The 13394-nt window shown below is 39.7% G+C and overlaps 1 protein-coding gene across 2 annotated transcripts in view; it reads left to right on the plus strand.

Moving 5' to 3' along the window:
• MARK3 (microtubule affinity regulating kinase 3) overlaps positions 1-13394 on the plus strand; it is an 83155-nt gene that overhangs the window by 39268 nt on the left and 30493 nt on the right. Inside the window, exons 4-12 of one of the 2 annotated variants that reach the window (XM_080920402.1) lie at positions 2106-2154; positions 4024-4089; positions 7605-7675; positions 8909-8965; positions 10961-11197; positions 11625-11744; positions 11969-12068; positions 12340-12452; positions 13213-13318. In XM_080920402.1, coding sequence (XP_080776528.1) covers positions 2106-2154; positions 4024-4089; positions 7605-7675; positions 8909-8965; positions 10961-11197; positions 11625-11744; positions 11969-12068; positions 12340-12452; positions 13213-13318 — 919 coding nt within the window. Of the gene's footprint in view, positions 1-2105; positions 2155-4023; positions 4090-7604; positions 7676-8908; positions 8966-10960; positions 11198-11624; positions 11745-11968; positions 12069-12339; positions 12453-13164; positions 13319-13394 lie in introns of both variants that reach the window. The other variant, XM_080920401.1, reaches the window with a different exon arrangement.

Consider the following 13394-nt stretch of genomic DNA (forward strand, 5'->3'; position numbering starts at 1 on the left):
GGATGGATGGGTTTATTAAGTATACAGCAAACCAAAATAAAAGAATAAATAGCAAGTGGAATTTAAACAGACAGACAGACAGCAACCAGCAAACACCATCAAACTGGGCATTTGGAATATCAGGAAGACACCAACCAGGGAAACTCTTTTAAGACAGCCAGTTGGATTTCCCAATAGAGAGACTCTTGGGCAGAGAAGGATGTTCCCCTCAGATGAGATTTCAAAGTAAAAGAGTTTAAACATCAGGAAGGCAACATCATCACATTAGTACTTAGAGCATCCTGTAGAAACTGGCTGGCTAGGGAAGTCGAGACAGTCAGATGGAGTTTTCAGTTGAACTTTCTTTCTGGGGCTGAGCCTTCCATGACTTTTAGGTACTTTTATTTATATCATGGGATAAACAATAGAAACCTCTGTTGGAAATGGTTTGCCTTCTAGCTGTTCTTAAAGCTGTTTTGACTTTGGGCTGTTTTGCTGTTACCTTCTTTCTCTATGTCACAAATTTAGGGGGAACCATCCCCAAATTAGGAACCTTGGAAGACACTTAACATAACCAAGCTTGGGTTTGAAGCTCAGGAAGTATAAGCCAGATTCCAGAATGCTAGTAACACATGACAATTTTTTTAATATAATGAACATTCTAGAGTGGAAGTCTTCTCAACTCAGAACACAAAATATAGAACCAACAGGAAGTATTTAAGTTGGAAATAAAAGTGTTCCTGTTCTGCTTGACATGGTGGCTCATGACTCAGAAGACAGACAGGATTAGTGAATGTTAGGGCTGAATCTATGGTAAAGAACACCTGTTGCTTTTAGAATCCTGGATTTGGTGCCTGGAACTTGTGTGACAGCTTAGAACCATCGGGAACTCCATCCAGTTCCAAGGGATCAAATGCTCAACTGGCCTCTTTTGACTTCCTAGGGCACCAGGAACACATGTGCACATAAACACAAGCAAAACAGGCATTTCCTTTGTCTGGCTTCCACTGGCACTTATGCCCACTTGTACTCCCCCATAATTAAAAATCATAAAGTGTTTAAGATAGTAATCTATACCAGTCCTTATACTTAAGATATGAACACAGATGTAAATCTGCCTATAGGTTAGATAAAGTGAACAGATCAGGCAAAGTGGGAACACTGGGCCTTCTCACCAGCTCCTTTCAACAGATGCAATCTGATCCAGGCCTTTCCCAGCTGTGTTCCCCATAGACGGGTAGTACAACTTTGCAAGAAGTTGGACAAAGTGAACTTTACCTCTTTGTAGCTTTTGGATCTTGTTGTTAATTCAATCCATAGTGACACACTTTTCCCCTCTCCAAGTCCTCAGAATGTGTCTCTACCACATATTTTATTACTTCTGTGCACATCTCTGCATATTTTGCTTCAGCCAGATGTGCAGTCTCCTTCACTGGTGTAGTTGTGTGCTATTAGTAGGGGCTTGACTCTGGGGGAGAAGGTCTCTCTCTTTATACTACCTCTCATCCTGACAGAGGCAGGGGACAATTTTATGCTACTCTTAAGACAACGGACCCTGATGACCAAACATTTTCTCCAGCTTCTGCTCATTTTGAGTTTGCTTGTATCACATTGGCTAAAGCAAATAATAGAGCAAGTGTGCTGTGTGACTCCGGAGGGCCTGCACTACAAATGGCTCCTACTATGCTGTCACCTGTCCTCTCCACCTAGGACTTCTCAGTTGGTATTGTTCAGATTCTTACTGGAGAATCATGTAGAATCAGAAATCTCGTGTCTTCCTAATATAGTTCACTGGGTCTGCACAGGTTTTTATTGGACCTCAGGCTTGTGGACAATGAAGTTTAATCACAAGCTGTTCTAATCTAAATCTAACCTTGTTTTTAAAGATGGCCAAGTAAATCCAGAGTGTGATACTTGCTCCTCTCAGGACTGCTGCTGTTTCCATTAATGGAAGCATTTGGTAATGGGTTATAAACGCACTTCAGGATTACTCTGCATTTCTGTGTTATTTTATTCTTAGGAATAGGGTAAAAATATAAATAATGAAACCATTATCTAAGGGAACTTATTTTTACTGTGAGCAGAGTATAGCATTTAATAACAAGGGTTTGTCTTTTGCTTTTTAGCTCTTCCGAGAAGTAAGAATAATGAAGATTTTAAATCACCCAAACATAGGTACTTTCTGTTTTTTAAAATACTTTGGGTTTAAATATGCAGTCTTGAAAATATGTTATAAAGCTAAAATAAACATGCATTTCTGAAGTGATAGGAAGCTCCATCCGCTTCCCCCATGCCCATGTATATTTTGAATAAAATATATATACAAGCTAATTTGTACTAGCTCTTTGAAGTTTCAGGTATTAAGCATTTGACTTAACGGTTTAATGTCATAAGAATATGTATAATCAGGCTGATTAATTTATATTTCATTAGTTGCTAATATTTTCAAAGAGTAGTATATAAAATGTGGGATACATGCTGTATAGTGTAATTGTATAGGAACTATCTATATGACAAGTACTTAAAGAGGAAAGGACCTTGTCCTCCTCTCATAATTGCAGGACCAAGATGAAACACAAATTCCACATTAGTGAAAACATTTGATTCTAAATGTCATAATAGGGCCTTTTAAGTAGTGTGATTGTATTTTTATAAGATAATGGCTCCTTTATCCTTTTAGTTTCTTTGTATAGCCCTGGCTGTCCTGGAACTTACTCTGTAGACCAGGCTGGCCTTGAACTCAGAGATCCATCTTCCTCTCTGCCTTCAGATGCTGGAATTAAGACCCAGCACCTCCCAGGTCTCTTACTTTAAAAATATTATTTCAAGAGTAAATGAGATGGATAATGTCATGTTTAGCATTGTTGTTTTATGCACTACTGTGCAAAAATTGCTAAGCTATCGTTCTGAAAGGATATTAATGAAAAATTGTATATATTAGAATTGGTAAGTATGTTTGGAGATAAAGAAAAATCACAAGAAGTATAATGATAAAAAAATCCTTTCTTTTTCATTTCCACTCTTTGAGGTTAATCATTAATATATGGATTTTAGATTTTGATTTTTTACCAAGAATTTATTTTATCCTTACTGGTCAGAATTTTATCACTAAATATTTGATCACTACTGTTCCTGAAATCAAAGTGCAAGTATAAAGTGAACTTGATAGGTCACAGTTCTCCATTTACTTGATGTAACATTTAAATTTTGGGGTTTTTTTGTTTGTTTTTGTTTTGTTCTTTTGTTTTTTTCTTTTTTGAGACAGGGTTTCTCTATCCCTGGTTGCCTCTGTCTCTAGAGTGCTGGAATTAAAGGGATTAATGCCATATTGAGTTAAAGAATTTTTCTCAAAAGAGCTATTATCTGCTTTCACATATTAAAAATAATTTATTCTTATGATGCTTATTTACCAGCACTGCTCTAGCTTTCTTAAGTTAGTTTTCTTAGCAGTTTTGCTGGTCTGTGGTTTGACCTTACCTTCTAGAGAGGCTGAAGCAGGGAAAACCTAAGTCCACAGCTTGTCTAAGCTAGAGTGAGTCCAAGGCCAACCTTACAATTTAGAGCAGATCTCAAAATACATATAAAAAAGTTTGGGGATAGCACTTGACTAGCATTACTGCAAAAAATTTATTTAATCGGCACATTTCCTTTTAATTATTTCTCATTTCACTCTCAGATTATTGACAAAGGAACCTAGTTCTCTGAACACTGCAGGGAGTTTCCCAAGTTACAGAAGTCTCAGGTGGGCAGAAGGCCTGGAGGGCAGACAGCAAGCAGACAGAAACAGGACCAGAGCAATGAGGACGCAGTCGTGGCCAAACTGCTGAGCACATTCTCAACACCCAGAAAGAAACTTTGTTTATGGTTTCTTTACAAAATTCTGTAATACGGAATTTATTTTTTAACCCCTAGAAACACTTATAAGGGCCAGTTCTTAAAAAACCTTTAACAGGAAAAAGTTGGGGGTTTTGTAGCTTATCTGTGCATGTTTTGTACATACAGACATTTGTTCTTTTTCGTTGTCTGTCTTCTCCCCTCCCCCAGTGAAGTTGTTCGAGGTCATTGAAACGGAAAAAACACTCTACTTAATCATGGAATATGCAAGTGGAGGTAAGCACTTTTATATTGCTTACAGAGTGAGAAATGATGAGGATATATTTTCCCCTTTTACTCTTTAAGAACGGTCTGTGCCACAGTGCTTGTCTTTGAGGTATTAGTTAATACTGGGATCAGAGTTAAAATATTGCCTTGTCAGTACTGTGGGTTGTAGTGGTTGATAACTAGCATTCCTCTTTCTAATACATTTAATTATTATGTATATGTGTAGATGAATGTACAACAGCACACTCGCAAAGTTCAGAGGACTGTGTGCAAGCTTGGTTCTTTGCTTCCACAGTGGCCTTAAACTCCAATGCTTAGGCATGCATGATCAACACCTTATCCTCCTATATCGTCCTCTGATTTCACTATGAGCATCATTGGTTGATGCTGTGCAGCAACTCTCCTTTCCTACTGTGGTAAATATACATCACTAAGATTTAGAATCTTGATTTAGGCTGGTGAGATGGTACAGTAGTTAAGAGCATTGCTCTTCAGAGGTTATGAGTTCAAATCCCAGCAACTACATGGTGGCTCATGGCCATGTGGTGAGATCTGATGCCCCTTCTGGTGTGTCTGAAGACAACTACAGTGTACTTATATGTAATAAATAAATATTTTTAAAAAAGATTTAGGATCTGAAGTTCTCTGTCTGTCATGAAGATCTTGAACTTCTGGTCATCATCCTTGTTTCTTGGTTTTGGGAGACAAAGGTTCTATGTGTGTCTCTGGCTATCCTAGAATTCATTCTGTAGACCAGGCTGGCCTTGAACTCAGAGTTTTACCTGCTTTTGCCTCCTGACAGCTGGTAAAAGGCATGTACTACCAATTCCAGATCTGACTGATCCTACCTCCTGAGTGCTGAAAATAAAGGCATGCATATTGTGCCTGGCGGTATCTTTTCATTTGGTAGAATCTTAGAACTGCACCGAAATCCCTAGAAACCATTCATGTCATCTACTTTTTACAGATAACATTAAAGCCTGCCATAACTAGCTGGGCTCAAGAATGGAAGGTGTTCTAAGTTCGGCATTCCGTCCTGTCCCAGCGGCTATCCCTGACCTCTTCGGGAGTTCTGCTCAGCTCTCTCCCCTTAGGAATGCCCTTAGAGGCTCTTTGTCCAGCTGCTTAATCTGAATGTTAATACATTTGTAATAGGAAATTTTTTTCTAGCTTATAAATTGTATTCCTGATTTATAAAACTTACTTATTGTAAGTGTGCTTCATAGTTGTAGAAATCTTTTAAGAGGTTTATATTGTATTTGAATTTATAAGTAATGATTTGGATATTTGGACCTCATCTATGGTTTATACAACAGTGAGTTGGTTTCATTTACTAATAGTTTTCTTTTTTATGTGTATGTGGTATGTATATATGTGTGTATATGCATGGGTCTCATGCTTGTGCAAGCATGTCACAGAAAATGAAATGGGGTTAGGTTTCCTTCTTTATCATTCTGCCCCTTACTCCTTTGAGGAAGGAGCTCTTCTTGAACCTAGAACTAGAGTTTTTCAGCTAGACTGTCAACCATAGTCCTCCTGACTCTCCCTCTATGGCACTGGGGCTACAGGCCTGTGGAGACCACATCTGCCTTGTTCCAAGGATATGGCAATCTACCTTCAAGTCTTCTTGGTTGAATAAGAAGCACTTTTAACCATTAAGCCAGGTTTCTGACCCTACTTTTTTTTTTTAATGTGGGATAGTGGAGTGGTTTGGCAAGGTCTTTTTTTCTCCCCAGAATTGCCATGAGTTTGCTCTGTAGCTGTTTGTATGTATGTTACTTTTTTATTATTATGTTAAAACACCATGACTGAAGCAAATTACAGAAGGAAGAGTTTATTTGGGCTTATAAATGCAAAGGGATAAGCATTCGGTTGTGGCAGGAAGACATAGCGGCAAGCTCAGGGAACTGAGAGCTCCATCTACAACCCCCTAGCACTAGGCTGAGAGAACAAACTGGAAGTAGGCTGAGGTTTCAAGCTCTCAAAACCCACCCCCAGTGAACATACTTTGTTCAGCAAGGACATACCCATGAAATCTCCTCAAACAATTGTGAACCAAGAATCCAAATACTAGAGTACATGGGCACTCTCATCTAAAGTACTGCAGCAGCAAAGATGACACTGCACTGGTCCTTCTTCCACCATCCTGGGGATGGATTGCTGCTGGGTATACCACCATACATACCAAGCTCTGTCGGTATCTCCTTCATCCTGCCCTGAGCTCACTACTGCTGCATATTCCATGTAGCCAGTCATGTGGATGCTTGACCTGATTACTGCATAGATACTATAGTGGGTGTCCCATCCTTCCCCTCACCTGAAGTCAGTGGTCCTTTAATAAAGTCAGTTTTAGGGTCTTACCTCATTTAGAGCAGAGCCCTTCCTAAAACCTGCTAAACTCTTATGGACCTGCCCTGCATTTACCCCATTGCTTACACCTCTCCAATACCTGTGGCTGGCCACCTTACTGCTGCCCCTACCCCCATGTGTGTGTCTATAGTTTCACTCTGACAGCTTCATTATCCACGCCATTAGATAGTTAGGAGAGCACAAACATCTGCCCTACAAACTCTTGTTATTTTCTTCTTTTCTTCACAGCATTCATGGACCTCTGATACACTCTGTACATGTATGTTTATTGTTTCCCCTATTAGCTAGGATATTTAGGAAAGGGGCTCTGCTGAACTTGCTGCTTAATTTTCCAGAGCATGGAGCATTGCCTTGCAGTTAGTTAATTGTTACATTTAATAAATAAATAGCAATTCATTAATAATGGAAAGTAATACTTGATTTATTAATTAGTAAATCAAGACATTTGCTGAAGTAAATAATGCTTTGTGATAATCTCACAGAAAGATACTTTTTGGGGGAAGGTCTGGAAAGAGATAAGATGCCTCTTTAGAACAGGCTTGTCTTGAACTCAGAGATCTGCCTGTCTCTGCTTCCTGTGGGCTGGGGTTAAGGGCATGCACCACCATTCCTAGCTTACCTTTCCATCTTAACTGCTCAGTTTCTGTTGAGGCCTGTTTAAAAACAGAAAGTACATAATAATTTAAATCTGTTAGAATCTTATTATAGTGTATCTTCAGTCTTAGGATTATCCTTCAGTTATAGCTTAGTGATCATGTTTTAGAACTGTTAACGTCATACTTACATTTAAATATATTTAAAATTAAAAATAAGAGTTGGAGAATTGGCTTGATGAAAAGCACTTACTGCTTTTGTGGAGGACCCAGGGTTCTGTTCCCAGCACCCACAGGGCGACTCACAACCATCCATTTGTAACTCAGGTTCTAAGAGAATAAAGTACCTTTTTTGATCTCTGCAGGCACCAGGCATACACCCAGGAAAAACACACAAACACATAAAATAAATCAATCTAAAAATGTTTTAAATTAAAGAACTTTAATTTAACTTTAAATTAAATTTAGAACTTTGTTAAAAACAGAACATTATCAATTTGTGGGGAAATTAACAGCCAGTTGTAGGATATCTGCTTAATTTTATTTCTCTCTCTGTAATAGGTGAAGTATTCGACTATTTGGTTGCACATGGAAGAATGAAGGAAAAAGAAGCAAGAGCTAAATTTAGACAGGTATGAATTAACATGTGTTTAGTTTATTAATTCATAAATTACATTGTTAATCTTGGTAGTGCAATTAGGAGTGGCATCTAGAGGGAGATGGCTCAGTTAGTAAAATGCCTGCTCTGCAAGCACAAGGACTTAGGTTTGAGTCCCCCAGAATATACAGAAAGATGGGCTTAGTGATTTGCACCTAGAACTCCAACACTGGGAAAGAGGAGACCAGCAGATCTTTGAAGCTCATTGGCCAACCAGCCTAGCCAATCATATAAGATAGAAGGTAGTCAAGAAAAACAACTCAGTTACCTCTGGTTTCTACATAGACACACATACAGTCAACCAACCAACAAAGGTGGAAAGCAGTTGATCAAAGACACCCGGTGTTGCCCTCTGGGCTCACAATATTAATTGGCCAGTAACATTTTTAAAGAACTTTTTATGGCTGAGACACTTGTGTTACCAGCAAATGTGGATCACACTTGGTGGATTCAGTAGGGTTTTAGCATTTTATTTATTTAGCATGTGTGTGTACATGCAAGCCCAGATGTGTCAGGGCAACCTATAGTTCTTCCTTTCTTCCATATGGGCACCAGAGATTGAATACAGATCATCAGGCTTGATGCCGTGTACCTTTACCCATTAAACTCTCTCAAAGTCCAGCACAGAAAATGCCCAGGCTCTGAGTCTTTTTAGAAATATTGTTTCTAGCTTAATACCAGAAAACCAGCAAGACGTTTTCAGTATTTTCCTGTCACTATGGTATCAGGTTAGCTTCAAGTTGTTTGGAGTTAGAGGAAGAAACTGGAGAGCAGCAGGAGATTATAAAATGTGATTCAAAAGCAGAACTTGGAAATAACCTTTAAGAAAAATCTCAGTATCTGAAAAATATGTTCATCAGGGTTGGAGGTATAGCCCAGTGGGTAGAGTATTTGTTAGCATTCATGTAGCCCTGGGTTTAATTCCCAGCACCACATAAGCCCAATTTGGCATGCTACATGACTGTAATCCTGAAACTTAGGCTTGGAAACAGGAGGATCTGAAGGAGTTCAGGATCACTGTCAGAAAAGTTCTAGGCCAACCTGGACTATATAGTGAGAGCCTGCCTCAGAAGAAACAAAGGGGGGGGGGGAGGGGAAGAGGGGGAAGGGAGGAAGAGGGGAGGAGAGAGAGGTGGAGGAGAAATAAGAGTAAATGAATATTATAATTGAGTAGGATGGTGACCAACCCTACTTTTCTCATGTCCAGATTGTGTCCGCAGTACAGTATTGCCACCAAAAACGGATTGTTCACAGAGACCTCAAGGTGAGCTGAGCACCCTTGCTAAGCTGTGTAGTTGTCTCGCAGATGAAGATTAGACTGTGCTGTTCAGTAGGAAAGTTAAGTTCTATCATGACTATTTTGACAGAGTATGCCATCTTTTATATAGAGAGTAAAGAGATGTTTGTTGTTTTAACTTTATGAAAACGATTTCAGGTCTCTATCTTGTAAGCTATGGTTCCTGTTAGTCCTCCAAGGGCTGCAGAGTTAGGACTCACAGCATTTTTTCTTGGAGGCCTTCAGCTTGACTATACCCACACGTACTCCTTACTGCTCTCTTTTTCCTGGAACTTAGGTCCCTCTGCTATCCCCACCCTGCTTCCTCACAGACCCTCTCTATGTCTCCCAGCATATTCTCTAAACAATCGCTAGACACTCAGTCTTAGCTTAGTACTTTGATCCACTCTGCTCTCCTCTCATAAGGTTACTGTCTACTTGCTTGTCCCTCAGCACTCAGCCCTGAGTTGTGGTAGGTCCCTACATGTGAACGACCCCCAGTCTGTATCTGCATTCAGAGCTGTCCTAGGACCCAAACATCCTGGTACCTAGGCAAAGAGTATCTATCTCTTGGACACCTCTGGTATAGCCAGTTCTAAGTCAAAACTTAAACTGCAGTGTGCCATTTTTATTGTGAGTAAAGCTTCTCAGGAGCCTTTTGCTTAATGTCCAATCAGTCCCCACGTCCTTTTGTTGGCCGTCACATGTCCCTTCTATTCCATTGTCACTCTCCAAAGCCAGACCACGGCCATGTAATAGTCAGTTAAAACAATTTCTTGCCTTGTCTACTCCTGACTTTCCCTATTTCTCATTCTATCTTTCCCTCTTTCCCATTCTATATTTTATGTATATTGGTGGTTTCCCTTCTTGTATGTCTGTGCACTAAGTGTGTGCAGTACCTGTAGAAACCAGAAGAGGCTATCAGCAACCCTACTCCCACCTACCCCTCAACAACCAGGTGGTTTTAGTTTCCAAGTAAGTACTGGGAATCAAACCTTGGTCCTCCAGAAGAGCAGCAGTGTCTTCTCTGCTAAGCCACCTCTCCAGCCTTCAGAATGACCTTTTAGAAACACTATTAAAGGCATGATGACACATGCTTCTAATCCCCACACTCAGAGGAGGCAGGGGCAGCTGCATATCTGTGAGTTTAAGGTCAACCTGGCCTACATAGAGAGTTCTTATGTACACAGCTAAAAGGATGAGAGAGACCCTTTTACACAAAACAAACAAAACCAAAACCCCCCAAAAAATGCACATAAAGACTGTCCTTTCCTTGTTTAATAGCTCTTGAGTGGTTTTCTCTCACCCTGAGATTAGAAAACTGAAGTTTGTAAGTCTGCTTAGTTGGTGCCTACTACCTTTCCAGCCATCTCTGTGGAGCATCTCTCTAGAAGTGTACTCTCAACCTGTGTGGACTTCCAGCTCTCGTCTGTCCCCAAAAACACAAACACAAAGCTCTACCTCTCTCAGTTTCACTTGTGGTTGGTAGGTTTCTGTTGGGTACTCAGGTCTCAGCAGCTTGTTTACCCTCCTACATTATGAGTTCCATCCTTGTACATCCAGACAGCAGTCTAGCGCTTACTGTGGAGCAGCTGCTTAGTACCTGTCAGCTAAAAAGTGACTGCTTTGTCTCTGGGATGAGGTGAGAGTTCTCCTTCTCTAGCAATGCCCATTTACAGCCAGCCACTAATAGTATTTATCCAGTGTGACTACTTAAAACACGCACCTGTTTTTAAAAGGCCTCTTATTAATTGAAGGGCTTTCTGAGTTTCTTGACCTTGAACTGTTTTCCGTTTAAATTTGTCTTATAATTATGTATTTGATTGTTAATATCAAACAAAGAATTCTAATTTGTCTTATTTCTCTCAAAGTAGTCTTTTTACATTTAGTAATTAAGAGATAAGTCCTTGTAAAATGCCTAATACTCTTACCATAACCGTGTTTTAGTTAAGTTTCATTTTTGTCTTGATGTTTTCCCTCTAGGCTGAAAATCTGTTATTAGATGCGGATATGAACATAAAAATAGCAGATTTTGGTTTTAGCAATGAATTTACTGTTGGCAGTAAACTAGACACGTTTTGTGGTAGTCCTCCATATGCAGCCCCTGAGCTCTTCCAGGGCAAGAAGTATGATGGGCCAGAAGTCGACGTGTGGAGTCTTGGCGTCATTCTGTACACTCTAGTCAGTGGGTCACTTCCCTTCGATGGCCAAAACCTGAAGGTATAAGAAGCAGTTGCAGCCATGCACTTTAAAAACTAAAGATTTAAAAACAATAAGTGTATAGCACCCTCTCAGAGTGGGCTACACCTAGACCTTAAATCATTAATAACTCAAGAGCTAAGAAGATAGCCTTGTGGCAATTTTTGGTATTTAAAAATCATTATGTTCAATCTATGCACACCAAGAAAACTTTGACTATTTCCATGTTATGTTTTGTTTTACATGTACTTTATGCTCATTGTAACTAGTAAGATTTCAATGCATACTATCAAACCTTTAAAAAAAAATCAAGTACTGACAAAAATATATTCATATAGTTTTATGCCAAAATGCTTTAAACAATCTGTATGGGTGCATTATGGGTTTGGCTCATTGTTACTGTTTTAACCTAAAAATGAACTCTTCTTTGGTTTCTACATCCCCAAAGGAACTGAGAGAAAGAGTACTCCGAGGGAAGTACAGAATCCCTTTCTACATGTCCACAGACTGTGAGAACCTTCTCAAACGCTTCCTGGTGCTGAACCCAGTTAAACGTGGCACTCTTGAGGTAACTGTGCTGGGGGGAAAGGAAGAGTATTTACAGGACTGTGCTCGGTTTGTGTGACACCGAACGCTGCTGGACTTTTAGTAGTAGTAAGTGAACAGTAACAAAAAAATTCCCTTGTTTCCTTTAGAGTGTTACTCAGCGAAGTGTTGAAAATCTTGTTGCTAAGTATTGTGATTGTTGAGACAGCTTTGTTCTGTGCTGCTAACACACAGTTTGCCTTTCAGCAAATCATGAAGGACAGGTGGATCAATGCAGGTCATGAGGAAGATGAGCTTAAGCCATTTGTTGAACCAGAACTAGACATCTCAGACCAGAAGAGAATAGGTAATTGCTGTGTCTCTGTGTGCGTGTGTGCATGCATGCGTGCACACTGTGCTGTCTTACGCCTGTGTGTGGCTTAAACTAAACTAAAGGGAAGGTAAGCACAGAACGCAGAGGTCCAGTTATCTGTTCCGTCTCAATTAGCCTACTACCTGCAGTTGTGCTCAGCAGCTCTTCTGTCACAAAGTATAGAACCTAAATGAAAGAATTCTTTTTCCTCTGCTACGAAGATTTCCTACCAAAGTAAATATATAAATCCTATTGTACCTTTTAGATATTATGGTGGGAATGGGATATTCCCAAGAAGAAATTCAAGAATCTCTTAGTAAAATGAAATATGATGAAATCACAGCGACATACTTGCTACTGGGGAGGAAGTCTGCAGAGGTAAGAGTGCCTATACATTCAGGGACACTCAGTAAGCACCCTCAACAGAAGAACCAGTTTCCATGTATGCTGGCCTATAGTCCTAGCACTCAGGAAATGGAGACAAGAGAATCAGGAATTAATGCCATCCTGCTGAGTTCAGGGCCAGTCTACAGTACAGAAACAAAAACAAACAACCTGTATCCAACAAACGTTGACTTTACCTTATTTAAAAACTAACAGTTATTAGTTAGGTAACTGTTTCCTTAATTTTTTAATATAACATTTGGTGTTCATTTCAAAACTTTGTCTATAAACAGTGATCTAACTTCATTGACCTTTAAGCTATTGTTTTATATTTTTGGTTGTGAGTTTAGCCCAAAAACTATTTTAACTTTAAGATAATAATTCTTTATCATCAATAATGTCACAAATGTGTACAGTCCTATGTTTACTGGTGTAAAATACCCAACAAAGGAAGCAGTATAGTATCTTAATTCTTTGAAGAGGTCTAGGAAGGAGATCATTAACTTAGGACCTTATTCCCAGGAGTCAGAAAAAATACTTTTGACTGAGTTTAAAGTTGTTTTTTGTACGTGGCAATAACTCCTCTCTGATTGAGAGAGGGGTGTGTGTGTGTGTGTGTGTGTGTGTGTGTGTGTGATGAGTGATGAGTTTTCTGACAAGCCATTGGGCTCTGTGCATGGTTGCTGCTCTTCTTGTTCTCCCATAGCTGGACGCTAGTGACTCCAGTTCTAGCAGCAACCTTTCACTTGCTAAGGTGCGGCCCAGCAGTGACCTCAGCAACAGCACTGGCCAGTCTCCTCATCACAAAGGGCAGAGAAGTGTTTCTTCAAGTCAGAAGCAGAGACGGTACAGTGACCATGGTAAGTAAGAGTAGTTTCTGAATGTGTTCCTTGTGTAGAGCCTAGTGGGGCAGAGATTGGCTTGCTCTTCCTGTTT

Source organism: Micromys minutus (assembly GCF_963924665.1).
Source record: "Micromys minutus genome assembly, chromosome: 1".
Taxonomy (NCBI): Eukaryota; Metazoa; Chordata; class Mammalia; order Rodentia; family Muridae; genus Micromys; species Micromys minutus.